Source organism: Crinia signifera, chromosome 19, assembly GCF_055691185.1.
Source record: "Crinia signifera chromosome 19, ASM5569118v1, whole genome shotgun sequence".
Classification (NCBI taxonomy): domain Eukaryota; kingdom Metazoa; phylum Chordata; class Amphibia; order Anura; family Myobatrachidae; genus Crinia; species Crinia signifera.
Window position 1 is genome coordinate 116,404,203 of NC_139226.1, and position 23,315 is coordinate 116,427,517.

The 23,315-nt window shown below is 45.0% G+C and overlaps 1 protein-coding gene across 2 annotated transcripts in view; it reads left to right on the forward strand.

Annotated features, from left to right (window-relative positions):
- Window positions 1-17,921, forward strand: part of ALG9 (ALG9 alpha-1,2-mannosyltransferase) — a 143,014-nt gene extending 125,093 nt beyond the window's left edge. For both annotated transcript variants that reach the window (XM_083163218.1, XM_083163217.1), the window contains exon 15: window positions 14,639-17,921. Coding sequence is in view for 1 of the 2 variants with exons in the window: in XM_083163217.1 (XP_083019343.1) it covers window positions 14,639-14,762 (124 nt within the window). In the remaining variant the exon portion in view is untranslated. The remainder of the gene's footprint in view (window positions 1-14,638) is intronic.
- Window positions 17,922-23,315: the final 5,394 nt, after the last annotated feature.

Genomic DNA, 23,315 nt, shown 5'->3' on the forward strand with positions numbered 1-23,315 from the left:
CACTCCTACCCCTTACTGTGCATCCTTGTGACTGGGCCGTCTGGCTGCTGGCCCGCGAGCTCTAATTGGCAATCAGGAGCCGGCTAGCGAGCTTTGATTGGTGGATGGCCCAGTCACAGGGAAGTGAGGGGGAAGGAGACGCGCGGTGTGCTGTGCTCTCCTCCCCTCGGTGACATCACAGGACTGCAGGGGGACGCCAGACTGTCCTCTCCCCGCCCGGCAGCAGCAGCAACAACGGTGAGAGTTGCTGCTGGGAAATTTGCACTGGGGGGGCATAAGGTTTTTGGCACTGTGGGGGCATACCAGCTTTCTGGCACCGTAGGGGCATACCTGGCACCGTGTGGGGGGCATATGTGTATCTGGCACTATTGGGGGCATATGTATATATGGCACTGCACTATTGGAGGCATATTTGTATCACACCCACCCAAGGGGTCAAAATAGACTACGCCCCTTTTTTTGGCGCATGCGCCTTCAGCGCGCGCATGATGTCGGCTCTTTAGCTTGACTACCGATATTTTTCGGCTCTTTACCTCTGACCGGTTGGCCACCCCTGCCATAGAGTGACAGACTTCAGACCTCAGGCAATGATATTTAAAAAATAAAAATAAAATTGGCAACTTATTCTGAAACAAACCCCCCTCCTTTCAGTGCTAATGTTGCTGCGAGACATGTACAACATATCCGCCAAAACAATGCAAAGGTAGAAGTCGAAAAATATGAATCACTTTAATTATTGCCGGCAAATGATCTGAAGTCCGTTAATTGAAGTTTTGTTAAACATTGCGCCAAAAAAAGATTTTTCACGGATATTTTACACATTTCTCACAGCAGCGTTTGCACCCAAAGGGTTAATAAAGAACTATAAATTGGTGATCCACATATTCCTTACACAGAAGGCAATGTCTATGTGACTAACTGATTTCGGCACCTCCATTATGAATGATCTCACTAAGATCCCCACAGTCATAACATATGGAGCATCGTAAATTTAAAAGAAGCATTTGAAAGAAATGATTGAAAGTCTTCTGCTTGCTTTGTGATGCTGAGATTCCAAATCGATAATTGTGGCAGAGACGATGTCAGAACAGAATACCGGAAGGTCCTAGACTTCTGTTTTGGGCAGAATTTGGCAAATCCAGATGTTCATGCTGCAGGCCGGTGACCTGTATCATCAGCCCAGTCTCACACAATGGTGTAGGCAGAATTGGGTAGATCCAGATGTTGGTGCTGCAGGCTGGTGACCAGTATCATCGGCCCAGTATCACACAGTACTGTAGGGAGAATTGGGTAGATCTGGATGTTGATGCTGCAGGCTGGTGACCTGTATAATCAGCCCAGTCTCACACAGTACTGTAGGGAGAATTGGGTAGATCTGGGTGTTGATGCTGCAGGCTGGTGACCTGTATCATCAGCCCAGTCTCACACAGTACTGTAGGCAGAATTGGGTAGATCCGGATGTTGGTGCTGCAGGCTGGTGACCAGTATCATCGGACCAGTCTCACACAGTACTGTAGGGAGAATTGAGTAGATCTGGATGTTGGTGCTGCAGGCTGGTGAACAGTATCATCGGGCTAGACTCACACAGTACTGTAGGGAGAATTGAGTAGATCTGGATGTTTGTGCTGCAGGCTGGTGACCTGTATCATCAGCCCATGCTCACACAGTACTGTAGGGAGAATTGAGTTGATCTGGATGTTTGTGCTACAGGCTGGTGAACAGTATCATCGGGCTAGACTTACACAGTACTGTAGGCAGAATTGTCCAGATCTGGATGTTGGTGCTGCAGGCTGGTGACCTGTAACATCGGCCCAGTCTCACACAGTACTGTAGGGAGAATTGAGTAGATCTGGATGTTGATGCTGCAGACTGGTGATTTGTATCATCGGCCCAGTTTCACACAGTACTGTAGGCATAATTGGGAAGATCCGGATGTTGGTGCTGCAGACTGATTACCATTATCATCGGCCCAGTCTCACACAGTACTGTAGGGAGAATTGAGAAGATCTGGATGTTAATGCTGCAGACTGGTGATTTGTATCATCGGCCCAGTCTCACACAGTACTGTAGGCAGAATTGGGATGATCCGGATGTTGGTGCTGCAGGCTGGTGACCTGTATCATCAGCCCAGTCTCACACAGTACTGTAGGCAGAATTGTCCAGATCTGGATGTTGGTGCTGCAGGCTGATGACCATTATCATTGGCCCAGTCTCACATAGTACTGTAGGGAGAATTGGTCAGATCTGGATGTTTGTGCGCAGGCTGGTGAACAGTGTCATCGGGCCAGACTCACACAGTACTGTAGGCAGAATTGGGTAGATCTGGATGTTGGTGCTGCAGGCTGGTGATCAGTCTTATCGGCCCAGTCTCACACAGTACTGTAGGGAGAATTGAGTAGATCTGGATGTTGATGCTGCAGGCTGGTGACCAGTATCATTGGCCCAGTCTCACACAGTACTGTAGGGAGAATTGGCCAGATCTGGATGTTGGTGCTGCAGGCTGGTGACCAGTATCATTGGCCCAGTCTCACACAGTACTGTAGGGATAATTGGGCAGATCTGGATGTTTGTGCTGCAGGCTGGTGAACAGTATCATCGGGCCAGTCTCACACAGTACTGTAGGCAGAATTGGCCAGATCTGGATGTGTGTGCTGCAGGCTGGTGACCAGTATCATCGGCTCAGTCTCACACAGTACTGTAGGGAGAATTGAGTAGATATGGATGTTGATGCTGCAGGCTGGTGACCTGTATCATCAGTCCAGTATCACACAGTACTGTAGGCAGAATTGGGTAGATCTGGATGTTGGTGCTGCAGGCTGGTGACCTGTATCATCCGCCCAGTCTCACACAGTACTGTAGGCAGAATTGGGTAGATCTGGATGTTGGCGCTGCAGGCTGGTGACCAGTATCATCAGCCCAGTATCACACAGTACTGTAAGCAAAATTGGGCAGATCCGGATGTTGGTGCTGCAGGGCTGGTGACCAGTATCATCGGCCCAGTCTCACACAGTACTGTAGGGAGAATTGGGTAGATCTGGATGTTGGCGCTGCAGGCTGGTGACCAGTATCATCAGCCCAGTCTCACACAGTACTGTAAGCAAAATTGGGCAGATCCGGATGTTGGCGCTGCAGGCTGCACAAAATAATGGATGAATGGTAGCATGCTACTTGAGGGCTATCTTCCACCACATGGGCTGAAGCAGCCGTCAGTCAACAGCCTTTCGCATCCTGATCCATCAGTTTTATTCCTATTATCAGCATGTTCGTCATCTGTACACGTTAGACCACACTCATTTAAGTTATGGTTATCTACATTAAAAGCACACTAGGCGCTGGGCACATACTGGGCATTGAGGCACACTGAGGATTTATTAAGGATTTTTATTTTCTTCCAATGAAGTGAAAATATTTAAATGTCACGTCATCGATGTAAAAGCGCAATACTTCTTATGCCGTTACAGTCAATGGGCTCCGTATATGTGTGCGTTACTCACAGCCCCTTCAGCACTGAACCATAAGCCACGTCTCCTGAAGGCCCATGCTTCATTAATCACTTGTCACAGGCTTCCTTGTAGGCTTTGTGCTGCAAGATGCCCCAGTGTTCTCCTGTCTCTGCAGGCAGCTGCGCTTCCTAATCCCTTCTGACGCACTTGCTTACGTACACTGTGCCGCTCTTTCCATACAGGAGAAATACTCTTACTCCAGGCTGCTCTGAATAAAATGCAACCCTGAATCAAGGCAGATTTAACCTCTGCTTGTATCTCCTTACCACGGCTTAAATTGCCGGTTGCTGTTGTTTAAAACTGCTTCATGAAGTACAGAGTATTCTATAGGGAGTAGGAGGCTGAAAACAGAAGTATAATATCCATAAAATACATTCCGTCTTATGAATGATAAGGGGTTTCAGGTTTATTGCTGCCAATCTAGGAATAGAAGCATTTTTGGGGGGTTAAATAGAATATGGTGCCTGCAAAAACTCAGGCTCGCCGGGACATGGTCACTGGGTCGAACCAATCATATATTGGGTCGACAGGGTCTGAAGGCCATTTACAGAGGGGGATTTCATACCATTGAGACTGACCAAATTGTTTAGAACCGTAATTCTATTCATATAGAGCAGGGCATTGGCAGCCCAGGCTTTAGCACAGATGGTTACATCAAAATAGCTGAGGTACTAATTAAGTCACCTGTGCTCTAGCATGGATATCACTGGAGGCATGGGCTTTTGGTGTGTCCTGGGGACTGATGGGGCGAACGTATTAAGCCTTATGATAAATCTATGGCTTATCTCCCACAGTGTATACTTTGTAGTGTGTCCACCATGCCTGCCTCACCAGGTACACTCCTGGATGGGGTGAGAAAAACATGGGCCTGACTGTTATGTTAGGACACTGCTACTGTAGGTGTGACCTATTCCACCCAGGGTAATCCTCCATAGTGTGCACAAAATGGCTGCGTCACCTGGTACCTTTCATGGGGGGAATATGTAAGGGCCGGGCCACACATAGCGGCCAAGGTGGTCCCTTTCAGTGGGTCGGCTCGGCCGCAATAAGGCTGTGTGTGGCCACACACAGAATTGTATCCGGATCCTGCAGAACAGGATCCGCCCATTGCCGACCAGATTTCAAGTGAACAGTGCGGCACCGCCATACTGTGTGAACACATACATTCAAATGTATGTGTTCCCCTTGAAATGCGGTTCTCCCGCCGTCCGGTCCTACTGCCATTGTGTGGGCAGCAGCATAGGAGCCTTTGTTCAGGCTCCTTGCAACGCAGTAGGTCCCGGTGAACAGGACCCGTAGGCTGCTCAGACTCAGGGTAGGCAGCTGCCCAATCTACAACGATGGTATTACGACGAGCGTAAAAGATTGCAGCAGGGATCACTTTCACAACCACATTTTCATCCGTCTCAGTTAGGTCTTTGCTGCTCTGGACTCCTTAATGTACTCATATAGGGCCTTATTCAGATAACAAATTTGTTTGGAAAATGGGCAAAACCATGTGCACTGCAGGTGGGGCAGATGTAACATGTGCAGAGAGAGTTACATTTGGTTGGGGTGTGCTGATACTGAAATCTAAATTTCAGTGTAAAAATAATGCAGCCAGTATTTACCCTGCACAGAAACAAAATAACCCACCCAAATGGAACTCTCTCTATACAGGTTACATCTGCCCCACCTGCAGTGCACATGGTTTTGCCCATTTTCCAAACAAATTTATACTGAGCTCAGATCTGAATAAGGCCCATAGTATGCTCTCACTATTACACCTTTCACATTGCTAAGCTGGGTCAGACCGATCCTGGGTCCGGCGCTTTCACACTAAACCTGGGTCGCTCATTATACAGAGAGGGAACCGGGCTTGGTTGACCTGGATTATAAACTGTGGTGCTTTTACACCTCGCCCTGGGTCCATACGTCACAAACCCGGCAATAACCCAGGTCCAAGGTGCCTTGTGAAAGGGGTAATAGATATCCTGGGCAACACGGTGTAATGGTTAGCATTATTGCCTCACAGCACTGACGTCATGGGTTCTATTCTTACCGTGACCCTAACTGTGTGGAGTTTGTATATTCTCCCCGTGCTTGCGTGGGTTTCCTCCGTGTGCTCTCATTTCCTCTCACAAGTTAACCCCAGAATGAATGTGTGTGCCTGTACATGTGGTAGGGAATATAGATGCTCCACTGGGGCAGGGACTGATGTGAATGTTCAAATATTGTCTGTAAAGCACTGCGGAATATGTATACGCTATATAAATAACTAAATAAATCCTGCTCTGTGGACTTCTTGTCAGACTGTTTTGCAATCAGCTGGCTGCTTGCGCCACAGGCTGAAATTGGCAGCGAGTTGATCTGCATTTGCTTGTGTCTATACATTGCAATTCAACCTCATAATGGCTGGTTATCCCGATCCAAGGGTGTGCACTTCCTCCATGTCTTGTTGTACCCTAGTGATTGCTTTCCCCTTGGAGTTTTTTGCTGAAATCACCCTAAATGCTGCTGCTCAGGAAACATTTGCAGGTTGAACTGTATCAAATGCCCCTTACAATCACATCGCTTTCAAAGTGTAGTAATAATAGCCAGAATTCTAAGCATCCAGTGCAGCCAAGCATCTGTTCTGTGCTGAAGCTTACTGCCCCCTTTTACTATGGGGGACTGCAGTAAAGGAACCATAGAATGGGTTGAATGCACAGAATACACACTGCTTTATGGGAATGTTTGTGTGGGGCAGTGCTTGAAATCTTTATGGACAGTGGGGTAGATTTGATAAGCTGGGCGGTAAAGTGGCTGCTACTTGATCACCAGCCAATCCACTCCTAACTGTCAAGTTACAGACAGAGGTAGATGTGAGGAGAAGTGAGCCAGAGGAGAAGTGGCCCATGGCAACCAATCAGCACTGAGGTAACATCTATAATTTGCATACTATAAAATGATACAGAGCAGCTGATTGGTTGCCATGGACCACATCTCCTCTTGCTCACTTCTCCTCCCTTATCACTGCTTCAATCATCTACCCCTGGGTTTCAAAAATGATAGTTTGGAGCTGATTGGCCTGTGATAAAGTAGCAGCTACTTTTTTTACTTCGCCAGGATAAATAAATCATCTGCAAATAATGTCATCTGATATAAGAATCTTACCAGAGCAATCCTGTCAGAGTATTATTGTTCTTGGAGCAGTAGTAGTTTATATGCTGACATAATGCTGTTTCCGGCAATAGTTTGGGTCTGATATATACTATGTATATAATATATGTATATAATGGGTCTGATGTACAGTATACTATGTACAGTATATAATATTGGCGTAGCTGATGTCACAAGTTCCACGTGAATTGCTGGCTGGCGTATTGATTGTGGCTGCCTTCCATGTGTGACGGTGACAGCCCTGATCCAGCAGGGCTATATATCGAGCTGCTTGCTGATCTACGATGTGGTATAAATGATTCTATCGTGTAAGAACCTTTTGCTTTTCCTCCGCACTCAGTAAATCGTACATACCTTTGTTTACACATCAAGGTGTCTGAAGTGATCATGCGATTAGTAGTGGCAGTCTGTTTGTCATTTACATACTCAGAACAGTTGCAGTAAAGGAAAGGTTAATGATGAAAGGGAACCAGCAGGCACGGACACCCAATTCTATACTCTGGAGGGGTTTCATGGAGCTCAATTGACGTCAGGTCCTGTACAGTCAGAGATGAGCTCCTGATACATGGAGATAGTAATTGAATTAGAGCGCAGACACCTAATTACACGGAACAGGCACTTCATTGTCAGGAATCATTTCATTATAGATAAGGCGAGAGCTACGGATTCGGCATATCTTGGTGCAGGCTTTTCAGCTCCCGGCTATGACACACTCATCCCTTACTCACAGCGTAATTGGTCTCTTGAGATACAGCCAGTACAAATCCTCCCTACAGTATAGTGAGAGCGATGACTGGCAATGTATCACTAGTTAGCACTATCAGTATAGCACAGTGAGAGGGATTACTGGCAATGTATCACTAGTGAGCACTATCAGTATAGCACAGTGAGAGCGATGACTGGCAATGTATCACTAGTGAGCACTATCAGTATAGCACAGTGAGAGCGATGACTGGCAATGTATCACTAGTGAGCACTATCAGTATAGCACAGTGAGGGATTACTGGCAATGTATCACTAGTGAGCACTATCAGTATAGCACAGTGAGAGGGATTACTGGCAATGTATCACTAGCGAGCACTATGAGTATAGCACAGTGAGAGGGATTACTGGCAATGTATCACTCACTAGCACTATCATACCCTCCAACATGGCCCATTCCATTAGGTACAAAATGCTCTGTTCCTGGACTTCCCTGCCAGTGGCAGTTACAGATGTGAGCCTGCAGCACAGTCCAATATTCAAAAAGGGGAGCCACACAAACTGCAACCCCAAACATCACTGTCCTGGACTTACTGGCAGTTGATGTGACTTCCCCTCTTTGAATATTGGACTGTGCTGGAGCCCCACCTCTGTAACTGCCACTGGCAGGGAAGTCCAGGAACAGAGCATTTTGTACCTAATGGAATGGGTCATGTTGGAGGGTATGCACTATCAGTATAGCACAGTGAGAGCGATTACTGGCAATGTATCACTAGTGAGCACTATCATTATAGCACAGTGAGAGCGATTACTGGCAATGTATCACTAGTGAGCACTATCAGTATAGCACAGTGAGAGGGATGACTGGCAATGTATCACTAGTTGGCACTATCAGTATAGCACAGTGAGAGCGATGACTGGCAATGTATCACTAGTGAGCACTATCAGTATAGCACAGTGAGAGCGATGACTGGCAATGTATCACTAGTGAGCACTATCAGTATAGCACAGTGAGAGCGATGACTGGCAATGTATCACTAGTGAGCACTATCAGTATAGCACAGTAAGAGCGATGACTGGCAATGTATCACTGGTGAGCACTATCAGTATAGCACAGTGAGAGCGATGACTGGCAATGTATCACTAGTGAGCACTATCAGTATAGCACAGTGAGAGCGATGACTGGCAATGTATCACTGGTGAGCACTATCAGTATAGCACAGTGACAGCGATGACTGGCAATGTATCACTAGTGAGCACTATCAGTATAGCACAGTGAGATCGATTACTGGCAATGTATCACTGGCGAGCACTATCAGTATAGCACAGTGAGAGCGATGACTGGCAATGTATCACTAGTGAGCACTATCAGTATAGCACAGTGAGAGCGATGACTGGCAATGTATCACTAGTTAGCACTATCAGTATAGCACAGTGAGAGCGATGACTGTCAATGTATCACTCACTAGCACTATCAGTATAGCACAGTGAGAGGGATTACTGTCAATGTATCACTGGTTAGCACTATCAGTATAGCACACTGAGAGCAATTACTGGCAATGTATCACTAGTTAGCACTATCAGTATAGCACAGTGTTAGCGATGACTGGCAATGTATCACTAGTTGGCACTATCAGTATAGCACAGTGAGAGCGATCACTGGCAATGTATCACTAGTTAGCACTATCAGTATAGCACAGTGGGAGGGATTACATGAAATGTATCACTAGTGAGCACTATCAGTATAGCACAGTAAGAGCGATGACTGGCAATGTATCACTCACTAGCACTATCAGTATAGCACAGTGAGAGTGATGACTGGCAATGTATCACTCACTAGCACTATCAGTATAGCACAGTGAGAGCGATGACTGGCAATGTATCTCTCACTAGCACTATCAATATAGCACAGTGAGAGCGATTACTGGTAATGTATCACTAGTTAGCACTATCAGTATAGCACAGTGAGAGCGATGAATGGCAATGTATCACTCACTAGCACTATCAGTATAGCACAGTGAGAGCGATGACTGCCAATGTATCACTCACTAGCACTATCAGTATAGCACAGTGAGAGCGATTACTGGCAATGTATCACTAGTGAGCACTATCAGTATAGCATAGTGAGAGCGATTACTGGCAATGTATCACTAGTTAGCACGATCAGTATAGCACAGTGAGAGGGATGACTGGCAATGTATCACTGGTTAGCACGATCAGTACAGCACAGTGAGAGCGATTACTGGCAATGTATCACTAGTTAGTACTATCAGTATAGCACAGTGAGAGCGATTACTGGCAATGTATCACTAGTTAGCGCTATGAGTATAGCACAGTGAGAGGGATTACTGGCAATGTATCACTAGCGAGCACTATGAGTATAGAACAGTGAGAGGGATTACTGGCAATGTATCACTCACTAGCACTATCAGTATAGCACAGTGAGAGCAATTACTGACAATGTATCACTGGTTAGCACTATCAGTATAGCACAGTGAGAGCAATTACTGGCAATGTATCACTGGTTAGCACTATCAGTATAGCACAGTGAGAGGGATTACTGGCAATGTATCACTAGTGAGCACTATCAGTATAGCACAGTGAGAGCAATTACTGGCAATGTATCACTGGTTAGCACTATCAGTATAGCATAGTGAGAGCGATTACTGGCAATGTATCACTAGTGAGAACTATCAGTATAGAACAGTGAGAGGGATTCCTGGCAATGTATCACTAGTGAGCACTATCAGTATAGCACAGTGAGAGCGATTATTGGCAATGTATCACTGGTTAGCACTATCAGTATAGCATAGTGAGAGCGATTACTGGCAATGTATCACTAGTTAGCACTATCAGTATAGCACAGTGAGAGCGATGACTGGCAATGTATCACTAGTGAGCACTATCAGTATAGCACAGTGAGAGCGATTACTGGCAATGTATCACTAGTGAGCACTATCAGTATAGCACAGTGAGAGGGATGTCTGGCAATGTATCACTGGTTAGCACTATCAGTATAGCACAGTGAGGGATTACTGGCAATGTATCACTAGTTAGCACTATCTGTATAGCACAGTGAGAGCGTTTACTGCCAATGTATCACTGGTGAGCACTATCAGTATAGCACAGTGAGAGCGATGACTGGCAATGTATCACTGGTTAGCACTATCAGTATAGCACAGTGAGAGGGATGACTGGCAATGTATCACTGGTTAGCACTATCAGTATAGCATAGTGAGAGTGATTACTGGCAATGTATCACTAGTGAGAACTATCAGTATAGAACAGTGAGAGGGATTCCTGGCAATGTATCACTAGTTAGCACTATCTGTATAGCACAGTGAGAGCGTTTACTGCCAATGTATCACTGGTGAGCACTATCAGTATAGCACAGTGAGAGCGATGACTGGCAATGTATCACTGGTTAGCACTATCAGTATAGCACAGTGAGAGGGATGACTGGCAATGTATCACTGGTTAGCACTATCAGTATAGCATAGTGAGAGTGATTACTGGCAATGTATCACTAGTGAGAACTATCAGTATAGAACAGTGAGAGCGATTACTGGCAATGTATCACTAGTGAGCACTATCAGTATAGCACAGTGAGAGCGATTATTGGCAATGTATCACTGGTTAGCACTATCAGTATAGCATAGTGAGAGCGATTACTGGCAATGTATCACTAGTTAGCACTATCAGTATAGCACAGTGAGAGCGATGACTGGCAATGTATCACTAGTGAGCACTATCAGTATAGCACAGTGAGAGCGATTACTGGCAATGTATCACTAGTGAGCACTATCAGTATAGCACAGTGAGAGGGATGTCTGGCAATGTATCACTGGTTAGCACTATCAGTATAGCACAGTGAGGGATTACTGGCAATGTATCACTAGTTAGCACTATCAGTATAGCACAGTGAGAGCGTTTACTGCCAATGTATCACTGGTGAGCACTATCAGTATAGCACAGTGAGAGCGATGACTGGCAATGTATCACTGGTGAGCACTATCAGTATAGCACAGTGAGAGCGATGACTGGCAATGTATCACTGGTGAGCACTATCAGTATAGCATAGTGAGAGCGATTACTGGCTAATGTATCACTAGTGAGCACTATCAGTATAGCACAGTGAGAGCGTTTACTGCCAATGTATCACTGGTGAGCACTATCAGTATAGCACAGTGAGAGCGATGACTGGCAATGTATCACTGGTGAGCACTATCAGTATAGCACAGTGAGAGCGATGACTGGCAATGTATCACTGGTGAGCACTATCAGTATAGCATAGTGAGAGCGATTACTGGCTAATGTATCACTGGTGAGCACTATCAGTATAGCATAGTGAGAGCGATGACTGGCAATGTATCACTGGTGAGCACTATCAGTATAGCACAGTGAGCGGGATTACTGCCAATGTATCACTGGTGAGCACTATCAGTATAGCACAGTGAGAGCGATGACTGGCAATGTATCACTAGTTAGCACTATCAGTATAGCACAGTGAGAGCGATGACTGGCAATGTATCACTAGTTAGCACTATCAGTATAGCACAGTGAGAGCGATTACTGGCAATGTATCACTGGTTAGCACTATCAGTATAGCATAGTTAGTGAGAGCACCAGCACTTGTGGTGTTTGTTTGGGACTCGTGCTGACAGACCACACCTTCCGGTGGAGCGGTTTGGTAAAATTGCTATTAATACGCCATGTTTTACCCAGGCCACAGAGTCTGTTCACTCAGTACAAGCAACTATTTTATTGTACTGAGGATCTGTACTAGAGTTGTTCTTATTAACCCTTTAAGCGCCAACATTGCTGTGAGTGATGTACAAAATATCTGCTAAAAGTGCCAGGACCAAATTGAGGAAAAAGAATCACCTTAATTATCAATGGAAAATTATCTTTTGAAGCAACCAAAGTTTTCTGAGAGACCTTTTTTGTAGGTAGTGTTACGAGGTAGATGTACAACGTGTACAGCGTTGTACAGTTCAAAGAAGTAGAAGCATTTCAAATAAAGTGTATCAGAGCATAAATTCATATATAGTGGGTAGGGCAGATAACAGGGACAATAGTAGTGGCGCTCACTGAGGCTAGTAAGAGCATATACCCAACATATGGGCAAGCAGACATTGTCAGAATTACTTTAGAGAAGAATGCAATGGATCACGCTGTTCACAAGGAGTGTGATAGGTAAGAATACAGGGGAGTGTGATCCCTACCAACTTACAATCTATAGGAAAGGGGTTAGTAATTGGAGGCGGATGTGGGAAGCATACAATATAATTTGATGGAATAGTAAAGAGAAAACAGTATTAAATTATATGAGGATGTTTGGTGCATTGAGTGTTAGAAGTGGAGGACATGGATCAAGAGAAGACTGGGTGCGGGAGTGAGTTCACGAGGTGGAACCTTGGAGATGACTAGGTACGGCAGTGAGTTCCAGAGGTGGGACCTTGGAAGTGACTAGGTAAAGGAGTGGGTTCCATAGGAGGAACCTTGGAGATGACAGTAGCTGTGATTCTGGGTAAAAGCTGCTGCTCAAAATGGGGGGGGGGGGGGGGGGGGGAATTTAAACCAATATGGTGGAAAAATTGGTATTACTTTACTAGGTATAAAATAATAATAATAAATATAACAATACACAAACAGAGATGCACAGTATTAATACATAATATAGAATTAAAAATAAGCCACAGGAAAATATATAGGAGTGGATGGCCCAGGGGAACAAGGGATAAAGGTTATGTGGTGGGTCACAGGTATGTTCACTTTACCAATTGTCGGGTGACCTTTTGATCCAGGGGAGTCCACTTTTTTCCCCAAAATAAGCGATATTGGTCCTCACTATTTGTCACGGTGTTTGTTGGCCGTTGGAGGGATGTAACCATAGGCTTCCGCTGTTTGCTGGTATTTTTGTCCTAGTGGTCTATATTGACCAATATAGACCGCTAGGACAAAAATACCAGCAAACAGCGTAAGCCTACGGTTACATCCCTCCAACGGGTTAGGAAGCCTATGGTTACATCCCTCCAACGGCCAACAAACACCATGACAAATAGTGAGGACCAATATCGCTTATTTTGGGGAAAAAAATGGACTCCCCTGGATCAAAAGGTCACCTGACAATTGGTAAAGTGAACTTACCTGTGACCGACCACATACCCTTTATCCCTTGTTCCCCTGGACCATCCACTCCTATATATTTTCCTGTGGCTTATTTTTAATTCTATATTATGTATTAATACTGTGCATCTCTGTTTGTGTATTGTTATATGTATTATTATTTTTATACCTAGTAAAGTAATACAAATTTTTCCACCATATTGGTTTATATTCTTTAAGCGCTGCTCACATGCCTTGTGCATGATTGGTTGAGAGCCTTGGAGATGACTAGGCGATGGAGTGATTTCCAGAGGAGGAGCCTTGGAGATGACTGGGCGATGGAGTGATTTCCAGAGGAGGAGCCTTGGAGATGACTGGGTGAGGGACTGCGTTCCAGAGGAGGGACCTTGGAGATGACTAGGTGACTGAGTGATTTCCAGAGGAGCCTTGGAGATGACTGGGTGAGGGACTGAGTTCCAGAGGAGGGACCTTGGAGATGACTAGGTAAGGATGTAAATTTCAGAGGAGGGGCCTTGGAGATACCTAGGTGAGACAAGTGTGTGTGTGTGGAGGTGACTGGAAAGGGTGAGAAGCTGGAAATGAGTGGAAAAGTGGTGTAAGGCTGTGTAAGTGAAGGCTAGGGGTTTGTTCTGGATTCTGAGTGGCTAGCCTAATGTGAGCCTGAGAAATAACCTGGACTTTGCTGCTGTTCTTCCTTTTCTATACTACATTATTCTATCTACAGTATGTTCATTTACACATCTGCTTGTAAACTAGATCCTAGAGGGGGCTCAGAATAAATTCTAAAAATCATAAATGAATGTAACTTACATTAGGCATGCTTCAGAGATGGACACAGTTGACACTGCTTCTGAGTCTTTGGTTGCAGTAGTGATGGCAAAATATGTTGATGCCACAGGAAGAGTCTGAGGGTAAAAAAAAAGACGTCTCCTGATGGTATCATAGTCCAGAGTGCTGTGTAATAAGAGGAAGTATTGGATCATCTGTGAGACCATCTGAGGAGCCTTGAGGAGCCTCACACTGGCCCTCACAGCTCTGTTGTCAAGGCCTGGAAGTCTGCGTTGGAAAGTGATTGTATAATTTATGTATGCCTTATTCATGCATTTGAAGCAGTTAAAGTACTAAAATTACTATGGCATTAAACATTTTCTTGCATATTTCAGGTCTTCAAAGCTCTTCCGAGCATTTTATGTCCCTTTCGTATCCAGCTGGTACACAACTTATTCCAACTACACCATTCTGAAAGCTCACCGGCCTAAGCAGGTGAAGAGAAGGAACATTGGATAATGGAAGAGCCAGACTTGACACTAGAACAAAATAACCATTGCTCTCATTAGGTGATGTCCAATATTCACTGCTGTCCCAGAGACTTTATGGATTAAGGACCACTTTTGGCAGTTCTATGGCTTTGCCTCCCACCTGAAGTCTTGTACGTTATTCTCATCTGATTTTACAATGGTCATTTAAGTGCGTTCATTCATGTTCCTTTCCAGTGGTTGGTACTCCAGTACCTCAGTGTTCTGTAGCTGGTGCATATTAGGGTAATGGCATTTCTTATAGAGTCTGTTTACTGCTATTTCTACTTTTCAGTGGCTTGTTGGGACCCAAGGGATGTCTGTGATGGCATTTTGCCACTACATGTACAGTAATTACTATTTTTTGCAACCTGCAGGTACACTTTTCTGAAGATAGGGGGCATTTATCAAAGCTCGGAGTGCGATTTAGCGCCAGATGTGTCAAGCTTCAAAAAGTGATAAAATGGAGAGTGACAAAACAACCAGCCAATCAGCTCCTACCTGTCATGTTACAGGCTGGGTTTGAAAAATGAAAGGTATTAGCTGATTGGTCCACAGTACGAATCAATCAACTGATGTTATTTTACAGGCTGTGTTTGAAAAATGACAGGAGCTGATTGGATAGTACTTTATCTCTCTCTACTTTAATTCTTCCCTGGCTTTGCTAACTATCCCATATAGTATCACCGACCAAGTCAAGCAAACAAAAAAAGTGTCAGTATGTTTGCACTTATTGATTTAGTAGGATGACACAATACAGTAGGAAGTGACAGTATAGGGGAGCCAGGGTCCAGGGGTTTATAATAGTAATGGGGTGTCACGTTCCAGGGGTTTATAATAGTAATGGGGTGTCACGTTCCAGGGGTTTATAATAGTAATGGGGTGTCACGTTCCAGGGGTTTATAATAGTAATGGGGTGTCACGTTCCAGGGGTTTATAGTAGCTGGCTGTCCACAGTGACAGGTTAGTGCTTCTCTCTTATATACTATCTCAGGTGATACTGGGCCAGATGCACTAGTGATAAAATGGAGAGTGATAAACAACCAACCAATCAGCTCCTTTCTAACAGTTTTCAAACACAGTCTGTGACATGTCAGGTAGGAGCTGATTGGCTGGTGGTTTATCACTCTCCATTGTATCACTTTTGAAGCTTAGTGCATCTGGCTACTGTCTTTTTAGTATGTGGCAGGCCCCATTTACCCACAATATTCACATTATAGGGGGTCACCCCACCCTAATGCACATATCTATATCCAATTCTTTAATATGTGCAAGTGATTTTGTCTAGGCAGGTTAGCATGGATAACACCAGGCACTGCTTCAGAACACAGACATTATTGGTCTTTAAAAACAAACCTTTACCCACAGATTCCCATTTCCCTATCCGGTTCCTAATAGATAGGTGGTTTGTGAGTACACATGGAGGTATGTTGTATGTGTTAATCCACTACGCCAGTGTTTCTCATCCTCGGTCCTCAAAGACCCCCAACAGTGCATGTTTTCCAGGTCACCTGGCAGGTGCACTCATTATTCACTGACACATTTTAAAAGATCCACAGGTATGGCTAATTATTTACCTGTGATTCTATGAGGAGACCTGGAAAACATTCACTGTGTTGGGGTCCTGAGGACCGAGGATTGAGAACCACTGCACTGCGCTATAAACAGATTATTCAACAAAAATCAATATGTGGTCTGTATAGGACTAAGTTATTCTGGTCAATCTTGTTACCAGTGTGAGGTCAGACACCGTATTCACGAGTCTCTCGCCGAAGAACTCACTAGGAGTGGTCGCTATATAGAGGCACGGATGGTGGAGTAAGAACAAGCCGGTTAAACAAAATAAAATTCATGAAAAACTCATATTAACCTTGTCAGGTGTCTACCATTTTTATGTCGACCTTTTAACCCTGTCGACGTTTTGAGGTAGACCTATTGACTGTCTATTTAGACACTGTAGATCTTTCAACCTGAACCACGGCTCCGCTTCTAGGCGCGTGACACATGAGCTACAAATAGGCATCATTCTATTCAAGAGCCAATTGTAGACAATTTACCCCATACCCAACCAGTCGAAAAATTAGCATGGGCATTAAATAGGGCAAGTCCAATTCACCATAAAGTTGCCGATTTTTCACCTGTGTTAAATTCTGGCGGTATCTGAATACCCCCTCTGTGTGCAAACAATTTGCTTGCTCTGCAATGACATTTTCTCCTAGTATTGGCTGTGTTTGTCTATCCGTGTAGCCTATTTACTGATGTGATGTGTATACTGCACGCATGCCTCCTTCCATGCCAAGCTGAGGGAATGCTCACAGAGAAAGTATGATACTGTAGGTGTATCGCTATTACTGCTGCGTATAATGTACTATTACCACCTAATCCTTAAGATGTATTTATAACTCCTACAAATACCAAGAGCAGAACAGAATGCTGCAAGTAGCTGCTGTTATACGGGTTTCTGTTCTATAGAATTGGCAATACGGAAGTACAGTGGGGAGTGTGGGTGGACCAATCAGAAGCCACGACCAAACGCATCACCTCCATAATTCCTCTTTCTTGTCAAATCTTATAAGGATGCTTCTCCGAGATATTGTAGTCCTGGCAAAGTTCACTCAGGGAGAAAATGAGATACATTGTAGTACAAAGTCTTGGAGAGAGCTAAAGTACCAGACGATCAGCTCCGATCTGCCACATTACACACGGTGTTTGATAAATGACAGGAGCTGGTGCTTGGTGTTGTATCTCTCTCCAAGGCATAGTACATAGATCCCGCTAAGTATTAATGTGACCACTGGATTATAATTTAGCCGGGTTTCACGGTCATGAGAAGATATCGCTGACCATTCCGTGCTGATAAATGCAGATTGTGCTGTCATATCACTGCATTGTGCAGTGTGTACAGCCGGTGTAATGGCCGGGCGCATTGCTCTGATGTGTATCCGGCCTGTACGGAACAGGGCTGAGTTTAACTGGTGGGATCTGTTGTTTTATGATCTACATGTGTTACTGTACTCAAGATGAGCACATTATACCGTGGGCTAAAGGACCAGACCTATCCCTAATATATGTAAGGCCGTTTGTGGTCATCTTGTCTGTCTGATCATTTCTTTGTCATGTTTTTTTTTAAATAAAAGTTTTAAACAAGTCACCTGTGTTCCTGTGTTTATGTCAGATGGGATGTGCTATGTATGGCTGTTCCCTGTCACCAAGGAGTTATAACCCCTGTTAAATATTGTATTCCATTCCACATAGACTGCTGATCCCAAAGTAAGGGGGGAACTGTGGACATGATGGAACTAGGGGGTGTGTTTACTAAAGGTGCCATACACTTGTCCGATTTGGGCCGATTTCACCCGATCCCGATAGATCGGACAGAGAAATCAGCCCAAATCGGATGTGTTTGATGCCCCTCTCGGGTCCAATGTGCATCGGACCTGCTGCCCCTCCGACCTCCGAATCGCCCATCCCCCTCCCATTGGTGGGGAGCGGGGTCGCATGCAGTACATCGCATGTGAAAGGACTGCATGCAATGTATCATATACGATCCTGACACCCGGGAATGTCCCAGGCTGCTCCAGGGGGTCGGATGGCCCATACACTGCTGCAGTATATCACAGTAGTGTATGGGCACATTAAGCCTGGGAGAGAGCGTTATTAAGGTCCCCTTCCTCTGCAGTCCCCCAGTGTGCCCTTTATGCCCCAGTCAGACACTGAGTAGGGAATATAGGCCCTTATTCTGGTTCACTCGCAAAGACAAATTCCTTCTCAAATGGACAAAGCCATGTGCACTGCAGTTGGGGCCGATGTAACATGTGCAGAGAGAATTAGATTTGGGTGAGTTATTTTGTTTCTGTGCAGGGAAAATACTGACTGCTTTATTTTTACACTGCAATATCGATCTCACTTTGACGTAAAACCCCACCCAAATCTAACTCACTCCCGGAATAAAGGCCATAATGTGTAAGATCCCCTGGTGCAGTCTTGTGTTACTGCGCTAAATACCCATTTAGAGTAATTTAACCCCTAAATAGTTAACCCATTTGTTGCATAAATACCCATTCTCCAAAATTACCCCCTAATTACTCGTATATTTTAACATACTTTAAAATTGAGACATAACTTTTTCTTTATTTTTTTACATTTTATTAACCCTTTTGAGTGCCAACGGCTCTGTGAGAGATGTAAAAAAATAGCCACTAAAAATGTCAGCATCACTCACATTTGTTATATAAATTCAAACAAAAATGTGTAAAAAAAAAAAAAAATTCCTATATAAAGGTGAACATTACAGGTCATTACTAGGAGTAAAAATGTTACTTTTAAATTTTCACATCTATTTTGACAAATTCACTTGGCACTCAAAGGGTTAAGAGGTGCAGCTTGTATGTAGGACAGAATTGCTTGGGTTATTTGAAGCGTTCTTAGATAAAGCTTAGGGGCCACACTTGTTTGGGTATGGAGGGCTGCTTCTGCCAAACACATACTGCTTCTTCAGTTGCTGCCTTCCTTTCACTTTCTGCTGCAGTTTTACCTGTGACTAATATAAAACTAGTTAAAAGCCCATCAGAATGACCGCTTAGTCCCGCCTACCTCCCATCTCTGCCTTCACAGCTCCCTCTCTTAGTGCACAACCCTCAAGGGTGGGCGTGGTCAGGGTTAGCAGCTCTTCCAACACACCCATGAGGTGGCTGCCCAATGTCGTTTTTGTTTTTGGGGTGTCGCCAGTAGCCCTAATCCCCAGTTTGTTTTATGTTCAGATTATGATGAAATGGGACCAGTGGGTATGGGAGCTCCAATGGTAATGGTCCATCAGGAACAGTTGGAATATTTCGGAGCTTCCCCTCAACCCTTCATTCAATGGGCATGACTCTGTTAAGCCTGTGGAATACATTCTGCACTGATGTTCTGCAGAAATACATTTTAGCCCAATGATTCAGGGTTGGAATCGCTGCCAGCTTCTAGATCAGCATCTTGCCTGGAACTTGTATTTGTCCACCTAGCCAATCTTCTGGTTTGCCGGAAATGATGGTAATAGATAATGGCTATGGCAACTGCTGTAAGTAGGATTGTGATGACAAAGGCAGCAAAGCAGATGATGGCGATGCTTTGTGTTTGTTGATCTTTCATGTCATCTTTCAGATCCCCAAGATATCCTTTAATGTCACCTACTGGCATTAGCTGTCTCTTCTGGGTGTCCCAATCAGATGGAGCTGACGACTCCTCCTCCTCCTCCATGTCTGTGTCGGGCTCCGCGGTAATAGCAGCCCTTGGACTATCCGACATTTGCTCTTTATCCTCAGTGTCCCAATCTGATGATGCTGGATTTGACTCCATGTCGGTGTCGGGCTCCGCGGTAACAGCTTCCATTGGACTTTCCGGTAGGAATTCGTCCTCCTCATTGTCCCAATATATTGGAGCTGGTTCTAGATCTTTCATGTATGTGACGGGCTCCTCGGTACCAGCCATGCGACTTTCCGGCATTAGCTCCTTATTCTGAGAGTCCCAGCCTGATGGAGTTGGCTGTAATTCTCTCATGTTTGTGTCGGGCTCCTCGGTACCAGCCATGCGACTTAGAGCCGTCTTCAGAGTTTGAGCTGGGACTAACAGTGCTCCCTCTGTGACAATCACTTTGGGAACGGCCATGGCAAGTCTTTCCTTCAAAAGCTGATTAGTCATCTCCAATATATTCTTTTCATCTTCTTCGCTCAGTGGTCTAAGTGATGTTTCCTGTCCATCTGAGACTTTAATAAGCATTCCTGCCAATAATAGCAGGAGGCAAATAAAACAATCCATCATGTTCGCTCTCTATGCAGAGAAATGAAAATGATCTGTGCTGTTGAGCCTGTTGGGCACATTGTGACATCACTGTGATGTCACATGCTGTTGGGCCCATTGTGACATCACTATGATAAGGTCACATGCTGTAGGGATGAGAATTGTGTGTTTTTTTTTTTTATAAACTATCAACCAATCAGCTCATAACTGTGGTTTTCCAAACAGTCTCTAAGGTGACAGTTACATTCCTCTCTCTCATCTCTATCTATTACAGTGGGATAATCCAGCTTTTCTGGCACTGTCCTGCTGGGGAGCCTTTGATCACTGCTGTACTGCACAGCAAAACAGAGTTGACTGAATAGACGTCATGTGCACGAGTCTGAGGACCTCCCCCAGCTGCTCGTATACCACCCCCCAAATCAATAATCTGGGCCATGAGGACACACCCTAAGTACTAGGCCCCACCCAGCTGATGCCACATTGCCTTTGCTCACCTGCTGCTCCGCAAAGCAGATAGCGATCCCTAAATAGATGCCATGAATATGTGTGCAGTATCTATTCAGTGCATGGAGGTGTGCCAGGGGCTGTCTAGGAGCGCTGGGCATGCCCCCAAAATGCTGAGTGAGTCATGCCACCTGTACAGGCCCACATAACCGAGGCCAAGCATACTCCCCTTTTATGGTCAGGGCAGACATTTTTCTGTCATGCGGCTGCAGCAAAACGCACCAAGAACAGTCTGGACACGCCTGCCTTGTTTGGACTACAGCCACCCAATGCTGCATCGCTGTCACTCAGACTGCGGTAGCTTCCTCCTGGGATGCCGTTGCAGTTTGAGCCTTCGTGCATGCATGCTGCTGTGGCCAACCACAGTTCAGGTAGTGACTTCTTGTTTTGGGGCACGGTCTGGACATCACAGTAATGTTTCAACCTTGTGGGTGGGGTGACACAAGAACAAAAGGGATACGGTCAGGTTGACTTGCATTGGGTCGACCACTGAAGGGAGATAAAGTACTATCCAATCAGCTCCTGTCATTTTTCAAACACAGCCTGTAAAACCAGCAAACCAGCTACTAACTGTCATGTTACAGGCTGGGTTTGAAAAATCAAAGGTATTAGCTGATTGGCTGGTTGTTTATCACTATCCACTTTATCACTTTTTGAATACATCTGGTCCAAAGTACGAATCAATCAACTGATGTTATTTTACAGGCGGTGTTTGAAAAATGACAGGAGTTGATTGGATAGCACTTTATCTCTCTCTACTTTAATTCTTTCCTGGCTTTGCTATCTATCCCATATAGCTGGGGTAGCCAACCCTAGTCCTCGAGAGCTACCAACAGTGCATGTTTTGCAGGTCTCCTCTCAGAATCAGAATTAGCTCCATCTGTGTATCTTTTAAAATGTTTCAGTGATTAATGAGTGCAGCTGTGCAGCAGCTAGGTTGTCTGGAAAATATGAACTGTTGGTAGCTCTCGAGGGCTAGGGTTGGCTACCACTGCCATATAGTATCACCGACCAAGTCAAGCAAACAAAAAAAGTGTTAGTATGTTTGCACTTATTGATTTAGTAGGATGACATAATACAGTAAGAAGTGACAGTATAGGGGAGCCAGGGTCCAGGGGTTTATAATAGTAATGGGGTGTCACGTTCCAGGGGTTTATAATAGTAATGGGGTGTCATGTTCCAGGGGTTTCTAATAGTAATGGGGTGTCACGTTCCAGGGGTTTATAATAGTAATGGGGTGTCACGTTCCAGGGGTTTATAATAGTAATGGGGTATCACGTTCCAGGGGTTTATATTAGTAATGGGGTGTCACGTTCCAGGGGTTTATAATAGTAATGGGGTGTCACGTTCCAGGGGTTTATAATAGTAATGGGGTGTCACGTTCCAGGGGTTTATAATAGTAATGGGGTGTCATGTTCCAGGGGTTTATAATAGTAATGGGGTGTCACGTTCCAGGGGTTTATAATAGTAATGGGGTGTCACGTTCCAGGGGTTTATAGTGGCTGGCTGTGCACAGTGACAGGTTAATGCTTCTCTCTTATATACTATCTCAGGTGATACTGTCTGTTTAGTATGTGGCAGGCCCCATTTACCCTCAATATTCACATTACAGGGGGTCACCCCACCCTAATGCACATATCTATATCCAATTCTTTAATATGTGCAAGTGATTTTGTCTAGGCAGGTTAGCATGGATAACACCAGGCACTGCTGCAGAACACAGACATTATTGGTCTTTAAAAACAAACCTTTACCCACAGGTTCCCATTTCCCTATCCGGTTCCTAATAGATAGGTGGGTTGTGAGTACACATGGAGGTATGTTGTATGTGTTAATCCACTACGCCAGTGTTTCTCAACCTCGGTCCTCAATGACCCCCAACAGTGCATGTTTTCCAGGTCACCCGGCAGGTGCACTCATTATTCACTGACACATTTTAAAAGATCCACAGGTATGGCTAATTATTTACCTGTGATTCTGTGAGGAGGCCTGGAAAACATGCACTGTGTGGGGTCCTGAGGACCGAGGATTGAGAACCACTGCACTGCGCTATAAGCCAGAGGCGGAACTAGAGTGTTGTTGGCCCAGGTACGAAAATATGCTTTGCCCCCCCCCCCCCCCCCCTCGAAATGGGAACAGTGTGCGCCAAAGATGGGCTGCAGTGTGTGTGTGTGTGTGTGTGTGTGTGTGGTTAGAGTTATAGGCTGCGGGGTGTGTGTGTGTGTAGTTAGGGTTATAGGCTGCAAGGTGTGCGTGCGTGGTT